The 19,876-nt window shown below is 45.7% G+C and overlaps 1 protein-coding gene across 4 annotated transcripts in view; it reads right to left on the reverse strand.

The window, feature by feature from the left end:
• Positions 1 to 179: 179 nt before the first annotated feature.
• usp24 (ubiquitin specific peptidase 24) overlaps positions 180 to 19,876 on the reverse strand; it is a 36,326-nt gene continuing 16,629 nt past the window's right edge. For 2 of the 4 annotated variants that reach the window (XM_083970496.1, XM_083970494.1), the window contains 42 exons: positions 19,739 to 19,849; positions 19,533 to 19,631; positions 19,028 to 19,201; positions 18,844 to 18,929; positions 17,896 to 18,004; positions 17,614 to 17,769; positions 16,999 to 17,096; positions 16,742 to 16,837; positions 16,433 to 16,655; positions 16,150 to 16,312; positions 15,744 to 15,905; positions 15,476 to 15,546; positions 14,823 to 14,983; positions 14,681 to 14,742; positions 14,349 to 14,540; positions 14,041 to 14,155; positions 13,770 to 13,914; positions 13,553 to 13,672; positions 13,328 to 13,453; positions 12,607 to 12,705; positions 12,411 to 12,493; positions 12,185 to 12,326; positions 11,988 to 12,107; positions 11,663 to 11,877; positions 10,014 to 10,138; positions 9,728 to 9,869; positions 9,399 to 9,549; positions 9,175 to 9,270; positions 8,746 to 8,849; positions 7,667 to 7,780; positions 6,378 to 6,585; positions 6,192 to 6,281; positions 5,760 to 5,862; positions 5,557 to 5,675; positions 5,262 to 5,375; positions 5,081 to 5,146; positions 4,925 to 4,991; positions 4,609 to 4,687; positions 4,419 to 4,494; positions 3,722 to 3,808; positions 3,493 to 3,603; positions 180 to 3,077 (listed from right to left, as the gene is read on the reverse strand). In XM_083970496.1, coding sequence (XP_083826622.1) covers positions 3,015 to 3,077; positions 3,493 to 3,603; positions 3,722 to 3,808; positions 4,419 to 4,494; positions 4,609 to 4,687; positions 4,925 to 4,991; positions 5,081 to 5,146; positions 5,262 to 5,375; positions 5,557 to 5,675; positions 5,760 to 5,862; positions 6,192 to 6,281; positions 6,378 to 6,585; positions 7,667 to 7,780; positions 8,746 to 8,849; positions 9,175 to 9,270; positions 9,399 to 9,549; positions 9,728 to 9,869; positions 10,014 to 10,138; positions 11,663 to 11,877; positions 11,988 to 12,107; positions 12,185 to 12,326; positions 12,411 to 12,493; positions 12,607 to 12,705; positions 13,328 to 13,453; positions 13,553 to 13,672; positions 13,770 to 13,914; positions 14,041 to 14,155; positions 14,349 to 14,540; positions 14,681 to 14,742; positions 14,823 to 14,983; positions 15,476 to 15,546; positions 15,744 to 15,905; positions 16,150 to 16,312; positions 16,433 to 16,655; positions 16,742 to 16,837; positions 16,999 to 17,096; positions 17,614 to 17,769; positions 17,896 to 18,004; positions 18,844 to 18,929; positions 19,028 to 19,201; positions 19,533 to 19,631; positions 19,739 to 19,849 — 5,043 coding nt within the window. In that variant the 3' untranslated portion in view covers positions 180 to 3,014. Of the gene's footprint in view, positions 3,078 to 3,492; positions 3,604 to 3,721; positions 3,809 to 4,418; positions 4,495 to 4,608; positions 4,688 to 4,924; positions 4,992 to 5,080; positions 5,147 to 5,261; positions 5,376 to 5,556; positions 5,676 to 5,759; positions 5,863 to 6,191; positions 6,282 to 6,377; positions 6,586 to 7,666; positions 7,781 to 8,745; positions 8,850 to 9,174; positions 9,271 to 9,398; positions 9,550 to 9,727; positions 9,870 to 10,013; positions 10,139 to 11,662; positions 11,878 to 11,987; positions 12,108 to 12,184; positions 12,327 to 12,410; positions 12,494 to 12,606; positions 12,706 to 13,327; positions 13,454 to 13,552; positions 13,673 to 13,769; positions 13,915 to 14,040; positions 14,156 to 14,330; positions 14,541 to 14,680; positions 14,743 to 14,822; positions 14,984 to 15,475; positions 15,547 to 15,743; positions 15,906 to 16,149; positions 16,313 to 16,432; positions 16,656 to 16,741; positions 16,838 to 16,998; positions 17,097 to 17,613; positions 17,770 to 17,895; positions 18,005 to 18,843; positions 18,930 to 19,027; positions 19,202 to 19,532; positions 19,632 to 19,738; positions 19,850 to 19,876 lie in introns of all 4 variants that reach the window. The other 2 variants (XM_083970495.1, XM_083970493.1) reach the window with 1 other exon arrangement.

Genomic DNA, 19,876 nt, shown 5'->3' on the forward strand with positions numbered 1-19,876 from the left:
CATGACGTGGGATGAAGCAAAATCTAAAAAAATGAATGAGGGAAAATCTAAGAGCAGTCGACATGTGGAAAATGAATGTGCACGCTTACATTGAAGGCGGTATGAAGTAAAGCAGTGAATAATGTGACAGTCTGTAAACATACATAAAAACAATGTTTACAAAAGGTTGTGCATTCCAGTTTATTTTATATCAAATTTCCCCTTAATCAAACTCTGATGTACAAATTAAAACTGAGTTTTAACATGCATTACAGAATCCTGCGATGGCAGAAGTGAATTTTCAAAGTTGAATGACAGTAAAAACCCGTATAGATGCCAATCCCTTCCCTACCCACGCACTGACCCGTCCCTCCCTGCACCCCAGGATTAAAACAAACGATTGTTTTGAAGTTTTTTTTCTTTTCTCTTTTTCTAAGTTGTTGTGGTGATGGAGCAGCTGTGTGAGGGGGGAGGGGGATGGTGGGGGCGGAGGGGGAGGGGGGTCAGGGCATAGGAGAGACTCTCAGCTGAATGCGACTCATGTGGGCCATGTATCACTTGGCACAGACTGCATGCAGCTCCCTCAGACAGCACAGAACCAGCCACAGAGAAAGGGTGTGTTGGTGACAGGAAGTGCTCATGACCAAATTACACAGCAAACAACACAGGAGGATGAGGGTGGTGGTGGTGGTGGGGGGGGTTTGGAGGGGGCAGGGGCTGTTTTTTTTCTTCTTTTTTTCTCTTTAATCTTTCTCCGTCACACAGAAAAGACAGACTTCACCACCACTTACTGCCACACATGCAAACGTGCCGCAGAGCACGACGTGACATTCACATCTAGTGAGATAGAGGGAAAATGGGAAAATGGGAAGTTGGGGAGTTGGGGGTGGTGGGAGGGGGGTGGCGTGTGTAAATGTGTGTGTGTGTATGTGTGCGGAAGGGCTAAAACAGTGTCTTCCCTCACCTCAGGCTGAGGACTTAGAGGAGCCTCAGTGTGATCACATAGACTCCCAGCAGAAAAAAAAACAAAAAAAAAAACAGAAAAACAAAAAAACTTCATAGGTCCTCACACTGTAAACATTGACCTGTTAAAGCTGAGAGCTAATCTGCGAACATAGTGTCGGCTCATGTCTTCAGTCAAAGTGTGGCTTCCTTGAAAACTACCTAAGCGTAAATCAGTTATCTACAAAGTGTCTCCGCCTTGAGCGCGGAGTGAAAAAGAAGCAGCATTTGACCGTCACCAAAACTCTTGTCCTGTCACCTAAACCCTGTTTATTAGGGCCAACCCCCCACCCCCCCACCCCCCACCCATACACACACAGAATCAACAACCAACAGATACATTCCTACGAACCTTTGTCACAACACACAGAGGAAAATCGTCCCTGTATTATTTTGGGGTCTAATGGGGGATGGAGAAGCCCTGTTGCACTCCTACAGCCAGACTATTTGGTGTCAAGGTGAGGACGGGTGGAGCAGAGATAAGTGTGGGACAGGAGGGGGGGAGAGAGAGACAGAGACAGAGAGAGAAAGAGAAGAGAGAAATCGGGAGGTTAAGGCACTTAAAGTCTCCCGATGACTGGTGCGGGGAGGATGGATACGCAGGTTGTGGTTTGAGTGAAACTAGAGCTACATTTGGGTTCAGCTCCTCTGTGTGTGTGTTTCCAAAGGAAGACAAAAGCGAAAAAAAAAAAAAAAGGCAAAGCAAAACAAATGAAACCTGATAAAGCAGAGGTAACAGTGAGGCGAGGAGGACCTGTTCCTTGTGTTTCTGAGCAAAGTGAATGACTGACACAAAGTTCTATCACGGTGTATTAATCTTTATGTACGTCTCTGTGTGTGTCTGTGTGTAACCTTGGCACCTAAAAATAAAACACGCTCCTGAGCTCCCCCTCAAGTTGGCACTGATGGCCCACCACGGCTGATCTGTGCCCTTCCAGGTCAGCTCTTCTTGCATAAGGCTTGAGTCCCTAAACATCCTCTCTGTTATTCAATTCATCCAGAGTCAAAGAAAAGTGGCAAAGAGAAATAAAACACAGCAATGAGGAGAATAAAATCCAGCGCGGGGGCTGCCCGTCGGCCGAGGGGACAGTGCTGACCGTGGCACTGCTAGTTTCAGATTTTGCTGAGGGGCCTGGATCTGTCCCTGTTAAATGCGTCCCCGTGGCTACACCGTGGTTACCAGGGGGTCAAAAAGTTAAGTCACAGGCAGAGTGGCTTTGCTATCAGGGCTTCTGCGTGTTTGTGTTTTCATTTTTTTTTTCAGTGGCACTGAAAACAGAAGTTGTTAAAAGCAAAAAAGAAGAGGTGGACATGAGCGTGAGGAGGCTCTAGAGGAACTGACCAGCGCTGCTCTACGTCACAATAGCCTGGGCTGGACTATAAAGTGCATGCTGAACTCCACCCGCTCCGTAGTGCTCCTGTGTGGAGGTGTTCCTGTACAAGTGCACGTGTGTTTATGTGTGTGTGTGTTGTCTGCGAGTTCCTCTAGAGCGGCTAACGTGACCTCTTGCTATTCGCATGGCTGTGAAGAAGAGCACAGGAGACTTTAAAATATTATCTTACACTGGAAATTACATCTATGGAACAAATCTTTACAATATGAATATGTCTATGTAGATACATTGGCAAATATGAGCAGAAAATTGTTAAAACACAACCCAAACCCATCCTCCACCTTGCTGTCATTCTGAGTGAATGAATGAATAAAAGGATAAACTGAAGTCATCCGTGATTGAGTTAGGTTTTTGCACTTCCCACCGTGATCAACTCTGCTGCCCTTAATGATAATGCATCTCCATCATCGCCTTGGCTGCTCTGAAAGGAAGTAATTTATGATTTATTCATAGCTCCTTTGTTGCCGTAGCAACCGAGAGAATAAGTGTTCTGATTGGCTTGTTGTGGAGTCCAAAATGTCCCGACCAATCAGAGGCAAAGTGCAGCCCTTTTTTTTTTTTCTTTTTTTCTTCTCTCCCGCCTGGCTGCCCGGAGCTGTGCCGCCTCTCCTTCGGAGCGGTCCTGCTGGTTGGGAGGAGCTAGGGGTCAACGTCTTCTAGATCGCTCTTGGAGTCGCCGAGCATCATGGGAGATTCTGACCCCTGGGAAAGAGACAACAAGTTGCAACGTTCAGCGGGAGGATTGAGAGGATGTTTGCTCCTGTTTTTGTGTGAGACAAAGGAACAAAAAAAAGGTGACACATCTGTGAGCCCGGGCGCTGACGGCTGATTACAATTTCAATACAACACAACACGCTCATTATCTGCAGCGTTGGAGCCGGTGCCAGAACAACTCTGACAATGTTGTGCGGCGGCGTGGGCTTCCTGACAGGCACAGCAGGAGTCAGAGAAGAATGGAGCAGCCGTGGGAGGTAACAAACCTTCACGGCTCTTGACAGTGACAAGAGACGTGTCCCATTTTTGTTCCATTCTTCTCCGTTTAGACTGCGCTGCCGTAACGCACTGACTCATGGGAGAAAGCCACTCTGTCGAGCGAGCAGCGGCGAGGGGGGCCTACCTGTCGGAGGCTGCGGTCGGCGTTTTCGTTGGCCGGACTGCCGTCAGAGCCGTTACTGCTGCCAGACTGCTCCTTCTCATTTAACAGTGCTGTGGCGTAGGCCAGCGTGTCCTGCAGAGGGAGAGACACACACACACAGGCAGAGTGAGTTGTGTTTGACAGCTGGGTTTGAAGGGTCAGATTCACAGTATTACTTATGTATTACTGAGTGTGTGTGATGTGTGTGTACCTGTGCAGAGATTGTGCGCTGGAAGGTTTTGTTGGTGGATGTCTCATTGGACACGTTGCTCTGTGGAGTCCAGTAGTGTTCTGTCATCTGAGGGAGGAGCAGTTGGACACGTTACTTTTAAAAAGTAATTAGTTATAGTTACTGTTTACTTTCCCCAAAAAGTAACTGAGTTAGTAACTGAATTACTACATTATAAAAGTAACTAATTACCAGGAAAAGTTACTATTGCGTTACTTTGCAAAAATAAAATGCTCAAATATGTCAACATACACTTTAACGGGTGTATTATTATTTTGTGATGGGACTTCTTGAATCAAGTAACGGTGCATTTTATTGTCAGTAACGGTAACAGCATTATTATGGGGGGGGGGGACAGAAACTTTTTTGATTACTCATTACTGGAAAAAGTAGTGCTGTTGGTAATTATGTTATTTTACAACGCTGTTATTTTACAATGATGTTATTTTACAATTATGTTTTACAACGCTGTTATTTTACAATGATGTTATTTTACAATGATATTTACAACGCTGATCTGTAAGATTCAAAAACGTTCAGTGAGAATCACCGGTGTGGGTTTCAGTGCATCTGGCTTCCCCCTGTCAGTGATCTACTGTCCTCCTCAGATATACACAAAGATGAATCAAACAGCACACACACAATGATAATATGCAGTGACAGTGTATTTGCTGCTTGCCTTTTTCTGTAGCCACTGCACGGCCCAGCTCCAGTGACCAGACAAGTCCTTGAAGTAATCCTTGGCTGGAGCACACCTGGTGAGGAGATGAAAAGGAGGCTCAGAGTTTATGTTGGCCACTTAAACTGTCAGAGACATGAGAGCTCTTATTCCTGGACAGCCCCGACCTCTGACCCCCGGGTGTACTCACTTCTGGGCTAATGTGACCAGGAACTTCACACATTGGTAACACCGTCTGCTGTCCATGTTGTTGCTCTGGTGCATCAAGGCTGAGAGGGAGAGAGAGGGGGAGAGGGGGAAGGAGGGAGAAAGAGGGTGTTCAGTCATATTTTCATTAAATCCTTTTAATACACAAGAAAACCGAGGATGTTGCCAAGTGACGTGGCAGTGGACCAGCAGTGTTAATAGGAAAAACATTGTGTTGATGACTGTGAAGAGGATTCAGGACAGTTTGCCGTGTGTTTCAGCTCCGGTTGTGCCAGCTGTGGGCGACGACAGTGACCTACCTAACAGGCCTTTCTCTGACTCGAAGGCATACTTCAGTCTCTGGGACTGCAGAGGATCCTCCAAGACCTGAGGGAAGAAGGAGGAGTGGCTCGGGTTAGCGACGCTGATCATACAGACGTCAAAAGATCAACAGCTGACTGGTGCCTGCCACTCACCAGTATCTCCTGCAGCATCTGGAAAATGTTCTTCAGCTCATGAGGTGGAGCCGTCTCCAGCTGGGTCTGGAGGACAGAGAGGACACACCAGATTTAAAGACACGCAACGGTCGTTATTGACTAAATGCTCTCCGCGTCTACTGGCTGCTTCTCCGAGATTCTCAAATCTTTTGATTTTCACCTTGAGTAACTGCAGCAAACCCAGGGAGAAGGGCTCATTACAGTACGAGCAGTATGTCACCATCTCTATCAGCAGAGCCATAGGGCCTGACAGCTCACGCATGCCAAACATCACCTGGTGGGAAAGACACAGAGACAGAGAGAGGGAGAACATCCATCAGTCAGAGTCTGAGTCTTCTGGTGTTTGTCCATGGAAACAGGCTGATTGACTGACAGTTCTGTTTAACAGATTCTTTCTTCCTTTAGTGGAAGGAAATCTATAAAAAAAATAAATTTGTAGTTGGTTTCCGTGTTACCTCGAGAAGGTAAGGCTGTCCCTCTGGAGTGAAGAGTGAGGTCATGATGTCCGTGTGGAGGGGGAGGAGCGGGGTGGAGGACGGGACGTTGTTGGTGCGCAGCTTAAACCCTCCTGGAGCTACAGAGGACCACAGCGAGTCAGACTCAGAGCCGGGCGGCAGAAAAATCACCAACCGTGCCAAATAATGTTTGAGTGTCTCACCGTGTGTCCGCTGTGGGCCGATGTCAGAGTGCAGGGTGATGAGGGCCAGGGTGCTGTGGAGGTGGAGGAACTCCCGGGCCTGGGCCGGACTCCACCGCCGGTTCTGTACAAACACACAGACACAAAGTTTCATTTAGGGAACGTCAGTAACATTTAAGTGACACACGATGACAGCGAAAGGTATTTAAAGAGGAACTAAGCAGGATTTTCCCGTGGTTATGCTACATTTTTTTCTTAATTAAAAAGCTCTGGAGCAATTGTGATAAGTTAACTACATGACTTGTGACTTGTCAAATGCACATGGCCAGGTGGAGGGTTAGCAAAACAGCGGAAAAGTGACCAGACTTGCATAGTTCCTCTTTAAGGTTAAGAAGAAGTGAAAAACTATAGTGTGTGTGTCAGATATTATAATTATAGATGATGCAGCTCTACCTGGTTATTCTGCCTGTTGGGTCCCAACAGGAAGATGAGCATCCGGCGATAAGCTGAGTGTTTTAACAACAACTGACAAGGACCACAACCCTGAGAGAGTGAGAGAGACAAAACACAGAGTCAGAAACTGTGACTTATATATCTGTTTTTTTTTGTTATTATTATTATTATATTTTCATGTATTACCCTCTGAGAGAAGTTACTGAAGAGGCTGAAGTACTGCGCGCAGTTTTTCACATTCTCAGGGACATCTTTGTCCAATAAGGAGAGCAGGGCGTCCATCAGACCGTCCAGTCCCGGGTCCCCGAAGTGGAGTGCGCTCTCCAGGGTTTTTTCGAGGATGGATGCGACCACCACCCTCACCTCCCTCACGCTGCACTCCAGCAGACAGACCCTACGGATGGAGGATAGAGGACATTGTGATGAGTGGATGATGAGGAGGAGGAGGAGGAGGAGGAGGAGGAGGAGGGTGAGGGAAACATCGGCGTGTGATACTAATGAGTGGAAATGTTTTTTCGGAGAGCAGGAGATAATGTGGAGAAAAACACTTGTGGCTTTGGCCTTGAGACACAGCACTGAGTGTGTGACACAGTGTGTATCTGATTCCTGTGGGAAGGATGGTGTGGTATGTGGAGGGGGGGGAGGGGGGAAGAGCTGCTGCCCAAAACGTCTGATGTTTGACAACCAATCGTGTCTTGGGACCATATGATCACGCCATGCCTGAGCAGAGAGGCATGTGGGAGTCGGACAACACCTTTCTCACCAACACACACACACTTTGGGAAACTCTCCTCTGACTCTACATGCTTACATTCCACAGGCTGACCTGCTTTTGCTGCTTTTTCAGCCAATTAGCATCCAGAGAGCAACATGCACACAGGTGTTTTTACTACCACTGCTCTCAGTGCAGAGTGCACGTACAGTTGTCAAGAGCAGCCCAGAGGCCCACATGGTGTGTGTGTGTGTGTGTGTGGCAGAGAGCTACTGTAGCAGAAAAAGACACTGTAACATTCTGAGGTTAAGCTCAGAAATGTAAGTACGCGCGTGTGTGTGAGAGTGAAGCCTCCGTGGCTGCAGCAGCATCAACAGGCCAGAGAGTTCAATGAGTATTGATTAGAATGAAAGAGTGATGCCAAGACTGTGGTTTCACATTTCACTAGGACAGCTACAAAAATGCTGCAGTGATTACAGCAGGCCAAGGCCCATTAAACAAAAATAACTCTCCTAACACACGGTTCACACTGCGCTCCGCTTTTCAGGAGCTTGCATGAAGCTGAAGTGATTGTGCTCCGATGTTCCTGCTGTGTGAGCAGCAGCAAAAAGCAGGTCAGAGAAACACGCCATTGTTCCTTGGGTTTTTTTTTTTTTTTTGACAGAACCTCTTTCTGTAGCTCAACGGGTGCTTTTGAACATTTCAGCTTACCTGCAGCGTGTCTCGTTCATACGGTCGCACGTAAGAATCATGAAGCACTGACCTGGTGATTTCTCGTCCCTCTGGTCCGACCAGGTACTGCACCATCCACTGGCACGCCTCGCTGCTCTTAGTCAGCAGCACCTCCACTGTGGCCATCCACTCCTCAGTGTCCACCCTGCAGGAGAGACACGCGCACTGCAGATATAACTCCATACCAGATTGTGTACATCAGTGGTTCCCAAACTTTTAAGGCCTTGAACCCCCTTCTACTTCCCGTCCCCCAACGCCCGACACATTAAAAAAAGAGGCATTGTCTATAGCTACATTTAAGGCATCAAATAATAAGAACAGATAACAAAATGTGCAATAACAGGCCTATTGAGCCCTCACATTCGAAAAAGTGGGGAGAATAACAGACAATATATAAATGAGCCCACAACGAATCAGCCTACAGGATACCGATCATCGAGCAGCAGTTACTATTAAAGGAAAATATCACACCAGTCATTTTAATCAAATTGCAACAAAATGCTCCACCACACAAAGATCAAATGATAATGACAGTTCCCCTGTTTTTAACCAGTTCTGTATTTTGGCATATTCGCGTGCAAGCTGTCCTGACAATCTACTTGCAGTTTGCACCCAGTAGTTAGGCTGCAGCTGGCAGGAAGTCAAGTGCATTTTGGATTCATATTTTTCTTTTACTAAAATGATATATTAAAAATTTGAAATTAAAGTTTACAAATGACTTATATTTTACCAATAAATGAATTTTATTTTTATTTTATTTTTTTATTTTTATTTTGCCTTTATTTAACCAGGTGGGTCCCGTTGAGACACAATGGCCTCTTTTTCAAGGGAAGCCTGGCCAAGACAGCAGCATAGAAAAGTTACTACACTTACAAGACACAGAAATCACACAGCAAACAGATAAATACATTACAAGATAGAAGCAACAGGACTAAAGGTTCGGATTCACATTAATATATGAATGAATTAATAAATAAATAACTTTTAAAATAATGTTTTCACAATGTAAATAGTAAAATTCAACACCATAGCGCCGCCATTATCCTAGCGGCAGCTTGTGCACCACAGTTTGGGAATCCCTGGTGTAGATCAATGCTTGTGTGTACGTACCGCAGTTTCTTTTTGGTGTGCATGTAGGTATGGAAGAGAAATTGAACGGCCAGCTGGAGACTCTCTTTGGCCATAGGCTGGTAGTCTGGATGCTTCAGTTTTGTCTGGAACACAGTTTTTAAAGACATCTTCATCAGTCTAAGGCTGCAAAACTGATAACTGCTAATGTGTCTGATTTACAGCTGCTATTATTACATAGTTTAACATTGCTCTCACACTGTAAGGAGTCTCTTTCTTGAGTTTTGATTTACATAAATTTAATTAATTTTAATGATTGACATGTTTGTTGTTTCATTGTAAACAGAAACACCTGGTAGTTCAGGTGGGAAACATTACAAAGGTGAACATTGATGACTCCTTGTTAATTAGACTTTGTGATAACTATGTCTTTCTATTTCGACACAGTCAGACAAACACGCAGACACGTACCGCATTGACCGAGGCCAGAGAGAGGGTGAAGTTGAAGTAGTCGCTGTTGTAGACATCCCTGTTCCTCATGAACTTCAGATTCTCGTCTCGCACCATCTGCAGAAGAAGACGGGAGGAGAGGTCACATGATGAGGGAACGTCTGACATGAGATGATCATGTCTCTCTCGCGCAGCAGGACAGATGTTGAGGGGTTGTGTGTGTGTATAGACAGAGGTTTCTTTACCTGATAGATGCTGGCGGGCATCTTCTCCACAAACAGGCCCTTCTTCTCTCCCTTGCGAACCAGACGCGTGAGGAGGGTGAGGCGGTCGTTGTTGGCCCTTGGGGGGCGAGGAGAGGATTGTGGGGAAACATCAGGAGAGGATGGGGCAGACCTGGGAAACATAAAAACCAACACATACTACATAACGATAATAGCAGGAGCGGTGTTTCTCCGGGCAGCGACAGGCTGGTGATCAACAGCTGTGTTCGTTTGCTGACTGATGCACATTGGAGAATGATAAACAATCTATGACGCTCTGACGATGCCATGAAGTGGAGATTGTGACTCACAGTGTCAGGTCTTCAGCTTCCTGCCTCATGATGCTGACTCTGCTTTTCTTGGGCAGGACGGGCGAGTTCTGGTCGCTGATCTTCTGATAGAACAACATGTAGGCGTTCCAGTATCTCCGTCGCACATCAGGGTAAGGGTTGGCTGCACACACACACACACACAGTATATCAAGCTTCATCTGTTTATGCCTGATGGGAATGCAGCGTGTGCCTCTGTCTAGTTTAACACATCTTTATCTTAGCGATGGAACAAACACTGTTACACAATTTCCCACAGGTTACTCACACTGGTCGTAGACTTTGGGGCGGTACTCTCCTCCAAAGCACTCGTACTCCAGAGTTTCATCGTTCATGTCGAACTCCTCCACCACGTTGTCGTTGAACTTGTACCAACGTCCCCTGGCGCTACCGCTAGGAGGAGGAGGAGGAGGAGAGGAGGGCGAAGAGGGAGGTCAGAGAGAGGAAAAGGAGAACATTCAGGTTTAGATTCAATTCCATCACTGTTTGTGGTTCCTCTGAAGTGGAAGCTCAGCACATACAGTAACCAAAAATAAAAACTACAAAATCATTTATATGTCCTGACTTGATCTGAGTCCTTTCTCTCACAAGGTTTAGACATTTCTGCTTTACTTAGTAGTTTGCAGTGGAATATGACAGATTAGATGGTACAGCACCATACTGGGTTACAGCAGACTGTACACCTGATAAAAAAAAAATACTGCAGTGCAGGTTGTCTTGTTTGAATGTCTAAACCAGGGTCAACCAGTAGCTCTGCTCCTGGTTTCGAGTGGCCTGGACAAAGCTTCAGAGAATAGAGTCTATACAAACCATAGATGCATTGAACAAACAAAGCAACACACCTTTACTCAGTAAACGCACTCCAAATGCAATTAAAGGAAATACACCCCCATCCTGAATCATTATCTGTCAGTATCAGTCAAATGAGATGGTCAGGTTTGGTTACATCAGGCGACAGTGACGTAAACTCTTCTGATAACAGAACAGAAATAAACTCAACTTTGCCGACAACCAGGAAATATGTTGCCATAGATAAAGAGAGTTAAACTGTGGGCTTAGGCCTGTGTTTTTAAAATGAAGTGAACTGAATTATGTTTGAAGTTACTGTTGTTCTGCAGATCAGTTCAAGTGTTTTTGGTAACACTTTATAATAAGTACACACTATTTAGCATTAGTTAAGCATTAAATACTGAATTCATCATTTATAACACATGAATACTCATTAGTATGTAGTTTAAACACACTTAAACATGTTTTACTCGTCATGATAAGCATTAACTGTATTTATAAACTACATACTAATGAGTATTCATGTGTTATAAATGAAGAATTCAGTGTACATATTATAAAGTGTTACCGTGTTTTCGTACGACATGTGGATAAATGTGACCAGTCATAAAAGACACAGATATCAGCCACGTTTCTGTTGTCAAAGTTTCTCTGAGTGTAGCACGTTTGACTCCTCTGCTCTCAACCTACATAGATGTAACCATCTTGAAAATGTGTCTAATTCCCCAAGAACAAACTTTCTGAGCTATGATCTGAAGTGGGAATAGGAGCGAACCAGTGAGTGAGAGCTGGGTGCCAAATATCAGCTCCTGTGGCCTCTACATTCCACTTCTCCACCGAGCATCCAAACTTCCAGAGCCAGACATCTGGAGACGCTTACACACTGAACCAGGAGCCCACACAGAGTCTGATGTTGCGCTTATGTGCCCCGAGGAATCCCCCCTAAAGCCTGGAAAACTAGAGCTACAGATTAATGTGTTCCACTAATCACTGGTAATGTGCTTCTTGCGTAAAGCAGGAGCTGGAAAATACAGTCTGAGGAGAAGCTCCATCAAACACATGAGACCATAAAAGTTTTCAGAGGACTTTAACTCTTTAACCAAGGAGCTTCTGAATGGCGTCTCTTACCGGCGATCCTTAATGAAGGAGTAGTAGTGTCCGGCGTGAGCCTGGCCGCTGTGGACCACAACGCCCACCAGTTCATAGTTCTCAGAAATGGTGACCTTCTTCCTGGGGGAGCCTCCTGACGTCCCGTCGCCCCGCCCCTCACCGGCCTCTCCGCTGCAGTCCTGACGAGCCATTCCAGAGACTGTGTACGGCTCCATGTTCAACACCCAGGGGAACTGCGCGCCAACAACAAATCACACACACTTATTTTCCGATGCTGGGTTTGGGGCTGGTGCAACAAAAGCAGGAAATATATTTCAGTAGAAGTATATGAAATCCTCTGTACCCTGATCTGTTCGTCATATTTGATGGAGCGTCCACTTTCCCAGTCGAAGCCGAAGCGCATGAGGTGGATACAGAGAACGCTAGGCAGGGATTTGATGCATGTCCTTTTCACAGTGGTTCTCTGCGCAGAAACACACTTGTTAAACACACGCGACATCAGCGTAGCAGAATAAAAACCACGTAGAGCAGCGTACACACCTTCTCCTTGCATTTCTCACAGTAGTAGGCATTGCTGCCCTCCAGGACCTCCCCTCTAACAAACTGGTCTAATGAGATCTCCAAGCTCTGACAGGAGGTCACTCCCAGGTTCAACGCCATGAACGTTTCCTCTCGCTCATACCTGCAAAATGAGAGGTCATGTGATCATCTGGGATGTGTCCCATAAAGAAACAATAGGTGTGAGGTAATAAAGTTTCTTGCTGACCTGTGGGGACAGTCTTTACAAATCTTCTGGTCAGAGAAGATTCCCTGAAATGTGTTTTTGAAGATCTGTTCTCGGCCCATTTTCTGGTGGAGAGAGATTATATCAACAATCAAACCATCGTAAAGAATTTCACAATAAAAACTGCTCAGCTGAGGCAGGTAATGAATTTTTGTGGCATGTTGTGTGTGACTTCTACCTTGAGATGTTCATCGAGCTGGTCCACCAGGCTCGTGAAGAACTCATAAGCGTCCTGCTGTTCTCGCACATACAACTCCTTGTTCCACATCTTGAAGATCTGCAACAGAAAACATTTACAAGAGGGTGATCAATTAAAGGTCCTAGATAGTGTAAAGGTAGAATTCTGTGTGTTGTTTGATTATCGATCAGGTCTAGGTTCTATATTTATTAATAGTGTGAAAGTATCAAAGCCTCAGTCTATAGAAATATGCACACAGCCTGTTTTCAGAAACTCAGTCTCAAAACCAGCTGTCAGGATTTCTGTGACTTTGTGATGTCACAACAAAGCAGTTTCAACCATGCCCTAAGCCACACCCACCTGGCTGAAATCAGTTTTTCTTTTTTTTTTAATCGGATCACTCAGAAAACAGTCAGCCAATCAGAAAAAAGACTGATGACTATAGATCAATACACACAGGATTAATGTAAAATATGGGTGGATGTTTGAGTTATTATTAATTATCGATCACTTAAGAGAGAAAAGGAAAAGCTAGAGCCAGGAAGTTTTATGAATTTGCAGTGAGGACTTAATAATAATGTGAACAGACAACATAACATCATTATGTTGTATTTAATCATCAAACCTATGCTCATCATGTAAATATTTTTTCAGTCTGTAAAATCATAGCACACTGGTGACCTCCATCTCTCGTCACCAGAAAAACTGAATGGTCTGTTACCTTCCAGAAGTTCTCTGGTATGTAGTACTGCAGCTTGCTCTCCATCAGATGTCCAAACAAAGACTGGACCTGGTAGAAGACACTCTCCTCTGGCTGGTCTGTGTCGTCCTCGATGGACAGGAAAGCCTTAAATCAAAAGCACACAGCCGCTGATATTAGATTCACTGTGTGAAACTGGGTGTGGACCAGATGCTGTGTGGTGAGTACAGAACAGCAGATGTGCACCTCTGGCAGGCCTGGCTGCATGTAGAGCTGCTGGAAGACAGCGTTCATGTAACATGTGGCTCCTCCGTTCTTCAGTCCAACAAAACCTGAGACTGATCTGCTCTCCACCGGGGGCAGATACTGGCAGAGAGGGAGTTAGAGGTTAGTTTCACACATAAAAAAATAATACTGAACAACAAATATTATGGTAAGGAATGCATTTCCATCAGTGTCTTACATCAAACTCCTTGCAGAGGGAGGGATCAGACTGGTGGTGCATGGACAGTAACTCTTTGGTGATGAGTCGGAGGTTTGACAGAGAGCTGTCTGCCAGCATCACTAGCACCTCATAGGCTGCCAGTCTGCTGCTGGCTGTGCTGCATCTGAACAAACACACAAACACACACATAATTATCACACTGGTTTGCAGTGTTATATCCAAAGAAAACAACAGCAAATTTCACAACAAAACTAAAATGTCGCTCATAGAGAGGATTAATGTGACATACTTGGGATGGAAGTCGTGGCTAGGAGTGGGGGAGGGTGTGGGATTGGAGCTGTTAATGATGATGCGTGAGGCTCGAAACAGGAAGTCATCCAACAGCTGCTGGATCAGAGATGCACCTGGAAGAAAGAAAAGTTACACATTGTCACATGTAATGTGTAATGTCAATGTATCAGAGTCCTCAACTTGCAAAAAAAATAATCAGATATTGTCGTATCCACAGAAAACAGTCATGCTGTAAAAATAAATTCTCAATCTGCAACATCAAATAACATTAAATACTGAGTTACATACATCTGTGTGTTTGCTCACCGAGGTGCTCCTTCTCATTACCACAGAGCGACAGCAGGGTTTTGATGAGTCGGAGGTGTCCAGCCAGGAGGATGTTGTCGGCCTCGCTGGTCTCCATCTCCGAGCTCCAGCTGGGCTCAAAGTTGTCCAGCCAGGAGATCTCGTCCTCCAGCATGGTGGCTGCGCTCACTTTTAACACCTCCATCTCTGACGCTGCAGCAGGTCGGGCGGGTGAGCAAAGAGAAAAAAGAAAGCAGGAGAAAGACAATGTTTAGTTATAGGCTCTGTGTTTTAACAATTCTTCGTATCTAGGTTATGATAGGAGTGACTGTAAAAAATATGTATGAGCTTACTGGTTAGGTCATCGAGGAGCTGACATCTCAAGTCGAAGTACTCGGTGCACTGGGACAGTAACCTGAGGAGAAAAGTCTCTGTGAGCACAAAGGGCCTATAAAAGCTTCAGTGATGTACATCTCATGGTTCCTGCTTGAATACCTCTGGTTGACTCCTCTCATGACAGATGTGGGGCTCCATAGCGGCAGCTGAGCGGTGAGAATGACAGAGAGGAGGAACAGGTTGGGTTTCTGGACATCGGGGAAGGCTGAGGTGTCCGACTGGCTGAGCGTGTAGAGCTGATCACAAGCCACACGGCGGATCTGAGCGAGAAGTGACAGAGAAAGCGTGAATGAGCAGCACACTCTGCAATGTTATACCTTGTTACATCAGTATTAGCACATATAAACATCGTTTAGTAAAGCAACTGACTCATTTTACACTGCAGGCATTCTAGCATTTCTAAGACACACACAGAAAGAGTGAGCCCTTAGCCACTGTGCAAACAGATCTGTAACATCTCAACCCTGGGCCGGTGCTCCTGTTAGCATTTTAAACACTTTGGACGGTGATTGTGTTTTTTAAAAAACTTATTTCTGGGCAGCAGCTCACCCTGTGGTGCAGCCGTGGTGTTTCTGGCTGGTAAATACAGCAGAATCATTTGACCCAAGAGAAAATGCCAATTATATTTTTTTCCATTTGCAACAAAAGCTCGATGTTAGCAGCGGGCCTTTTGACCGGTGTAAAAGGCACTTTAGGGATATGGTGTATTTCTTCTGTGCAGTCTATTGAGCAAAAAAAAGGCTGTTGTTTACCTCTCCACTGGGAGATCCTAGCAGAATATCAATGATGAAATCATTGACGGATGGAAGGTTATAAAAAGAACCTGAGAGAGAAACAAAGCAGGAGATTTAGTGTCACTCTAGAGGTCTGACAAACGAGCTGTGTACTACAGAAAATGTACTACTGGTATTATGACATTACAAACAGCACTAATGTCTAGGGTACAGTAATTATCTCATAAAATGTGACACAGAGCAGAGAGTGTATCCTTGCAGTGTTAGTTCTCCTGTGGGGTCTTACATAGCTGCTGACAGCGGAGCTGGAGGCAGGTAACCAACAGCGACAGGGCCTCTCGGGCTATGATGGCGTCTTTGATGGAGACGCTCAGCTGTCTGACACATATCCCTGCATGCAACGCCGTTGGTATGCTCTCGCCCTCACTGCTGGAGCTGCAGTTACTTCCTGTAAACACACACACAACATTTGTTTTACTTTCATTTCTTTAGCTTGTGTACACAACACTGAGAATTCCTTAAGCACGAGCTGCTTGTGACAAAACTTTAAACAAACGCTTGAGGAATGAAGTCGTACATGATGATTATCATGGAGGTGATGCCACAACATGTTTTCAGCTGACGTGTAGGAATGTCATGGAGAATGTAAAGAGCTGGCATCAAAAGGAAAAGCCTCCAGTTTTCGGTCTCACCTGTGCTGCTGACTCTGGTGCGGACTCCCTGCGGCAGAAGTGAACTGTGGGTCTCTCTGATTGGCTGTGGGCTGCCGACCAGATCCAATCGGCCTGCGGCAGCCGCCCATGTCAGGCGCATGAAGCAGGCCACAGTGGAGGTGAAGTCGCCCACCTCCATGGTCTAGAGAGGAGAGAACAAACACAGTATGAATATATTCTGTACTTACAAGACTTCAGAGGAGTTACCATGGAAACAAGTTGACCTTGTGAGTGACAGTGTGTGTCTGTGTTAGTCCAGTACCTGAATAGCGACACGAGCAGCAGGGATGATCTCCTCCACTCTTATGGAGGAGCGCTCTGACAGAGACATCTGTCTGTAGGAAGACTTCTCTGGGGTTCCACACAGAGACAGCTGCCGTCCCGCCCGTCCCGCATTACGGAACGGACGGGACGACAGGGCGTCACCATCTCTGATGACATCATCATCCAATGATGCGGGCATGCTCTGACCAACCAGAAGGAACCTGCAAATGTAGCCAATTGAGCATCAGGTCTGATTTGGCACATGGTCCAGAATATTCACCTCTGTGTGTGTGTGTGTGTGTTTCACCTGGCCAACTGGAGACAGATGGAGTAGACTCCTTGTCGGGTCTCGTAGTCCACCTCTGATGGGATGGAATCTCTCTGCATAACATTCACCACCAGACTGCAGAGGACACACACAGAGAAACTTAACTGTCAGGACATCAGAATGAAAACAAACTGTGGGGCATTTTAGATAAAAGCATCTGCACAGTGGCAAATGTGTGATGGCGATGACACTTTTCTTTAAAAAAAAAAAAAAAAGGCTGTGTTTTGTGGATTTACCTGAGACCTCCAGCTTTGAGGAAGTTCTCACAGAAGGACTTGCTGCTGGTCTTGGCCATCTCATCATCAGATGTGGGCATGAGCTTTGAACTCAACACCTGACACACAGATGGGGATGAGAGACATCAGTGTCAAAGTCACAGATGTGTATTTAAAATCTGAAAATAGGTGCCATACATTGATGTTCTGTTCTGTTCTTAAAGGGATAGTTAAACATTTTGACAAATTGGCCCATTGCTATAATCCCTACAGTTTTAGGAGTAGGTTTGTTACCTTTAATTGTCAGTGCAAGCTATTTTTAGACAGCTGCTCAGAGCTACGCTACAGAGGCTAATGGGATTTCTTGGTTTCCCTCATCAAACTCATCAAATACACAATCCAACAACTCCAAAACACTCTCATGGACAAGTTGTGACCTGCACATTCACCACGCTATGAGATAATAACAGAACGTTACGAGACAGAGTTGTTTTCTAGGTAAATTCATGCAATGCACGTTCCCATCGGGGGCAGTTTTTTGGCAAGCAGTCTCTGCATTTGCCTTGAAAACAACTCTGTTTTGCCAAAATGTTAAATTATCCCTTCAATGGGGTGTGTGTTCACATCTACACCTACCTCTAGGTTGTACAGCACTCTGAAGGTGGACATGCCCGGGGCTGAGGATCTGAACAGAGACTCCAGGATGGAAGCGGCACTGGGCTGGTGTTGCTGCTTGGAGCCCAAAGAAGGAGAGCGAGAGCCGCTTCCCTGACCGAGGGTGAACAGCGTCTTCTACAGAGAGGAGGCAGATGACGGAAGAAAGGGAAGAGCAGAGACAGAAAGGCGTCATGAAATAACAAAAAAAGGTTGCAATGCAACGGGATCTGCCACTGCGGCTGCTAGCTTGCGAGTTTGTACCTGGTGGCTCCAGACGCTGGATTCTTTGGGGACAAAGTTGTCGAGAGCGTCCTGTACTTCAGGGTCGGTCGGGATCAGCAGCAGCAGCTTCCTCACACGAATGGTGATCCTGAGGGGAGCAAAACCACAGACAGCATGAACCAAACTGTCTTTACTATGGACGTTGACTAATACATGTATATAGCTGTCAAAATATTTTTTAAATCAAAGCTTGGTAACTTCAATCCTACTAAACACAGTTACAGCCTTAAAGGGATAGTTCAACATTTTGGCAAACTGGCCTATTGCCATAATCCCTATAGTTTTAGCAGTAGGTTCGTTACCTTTACTTGTCGGTGCAAGCTATTTTTAGAACAGCGGAGCAGAGCCGTGAGCTGCTCAGAGCTACACTACGGAGGCTAATGACATTTCTTGGTTTCCCTCATCAAACTCATCAAATACACGATCCAACAACTCCAAAAACTCTTGTGGACAAGTTGTGACCTGCACATTCACCACGCTATGAGATAATAACGGAGTGGTATGAGATGGAGTTGTTTTCGAGGTAAATTCATGCAAAACCGTTGATGCACATCACACAGTTTTTCAGCAAGCAGTCTCTGCATTTGCCTCGAAAACAACTCTGTCTTGTAACATTCCGTTATTATCTATTAGAGTGGTGAATGTGCAGGTCACAACTTGTCCATGAGAGCGTTTTGGGGTTGTTGGATTGTGTATTTAATGAGTTTGATGACGGAAACCAAGAAACCCCATTAGCCTCTGTAGCGTAGCTCTGAGCAGCTCGCGGCTCTGCTCCGCTGTTCTAAAAATAGCTTGCACCGACAATTAAAGGTAACAAACCTACTCCTAAAACTATAGGGATTATGGCAATGGGCCTTTGCCAGAATGTTGAACTATCCCTTTAACATGAAGACCATTATCGTAGTTCCTGTGGAAATAACTCCTCACCTGGACTCATCAAGGTTAGCCAGCTGGTAAAGCATCTCAAACACATTACACACCAAAGCCATCACCACGCCGGGCAGGGACTTCTCCTGCAGATGGGAAAACATGGGCACAGAACATGAGAACCAATGTAAACATCTCACGGTGTCCACTTTTCTTCAGCCTTAAGTCACATCTAGGATGGTACCTGCTCCAGGGCGTAGGCAGAGTTGAAAACGGCGGAGCTGGAGCTGCTCGATGCCGACGCTGAGGACTCGGAGCTGCCGGAGGGAGTGCCGGTGCCTGAGCTCTTCACAGTCAGGCTCTGCTCGTCGCTGAAGCCGAGCTGGGACAGCAGCTTCTGGTCGCGATTCATGGTCAACTAAAGGACGATGAGGGAATGGTGGAGGGGCAGTGGAGGGAGGGGGCGAGAGGAGAAAAAAAAGGGAAGAAGGTTGTTGAAGGTTGTGTTTCCCCTGCCACACAATAGAGTGCAGTGAGCCAAACCACCAGCCGACAGAGAGGAGGTGGCACCCTGCCTAGAAGAATTAAGTGCACACTGATTTGTAATTTGTGGTGCGTACTGGCTTCAGGGGAAACACATTATCGGGGGAGGAGTAAAATACTTTGATGAGGGAATGACAGATTAAGTAGAATTTATAAAATAATAGTTAAACTGAGGCCAGGTCGCTTACAGAGTCAGAAACACTTACCACACTGTCGTTGGCAAAGATCTGGACATTGTCCACGGGACAGCTCAAGTGCTCGGCTATCTTCCACCGGATACTTCCTACTGTTTCATTACTGTGGGTCTGCAGGCCACACACACACACACACACACACACACACACACACACACAGAGTGAGAATCTCTACATAGTTAATGTGCTAAAGATTTCTCAGAGAAGTCTTAAAATACCTCTAAGGTGAAAGTGTCTTTGGTTGACTCGTAGGTGATATGAAGAGTGACAGGGTGTCCATTGTACGAGGCCCCGTGAGGTAGAATAGTGCGAGGAACTGAGTACATGTCCTACAGAGAAACACACAAAACATTCAG

Source organism: Trachurus trachurus, assembly GCF_905171665.1.
Source record: "Trachurus trachurus genome assembly, chromosome: 4".
Taxonomy (NCBI): domain Eukaryota; kingdom Metazoa; phylum Chordata; class Actinopteri; order Carangiformes; family Carangidae; genus Trachurus; species Trachurus trachurus.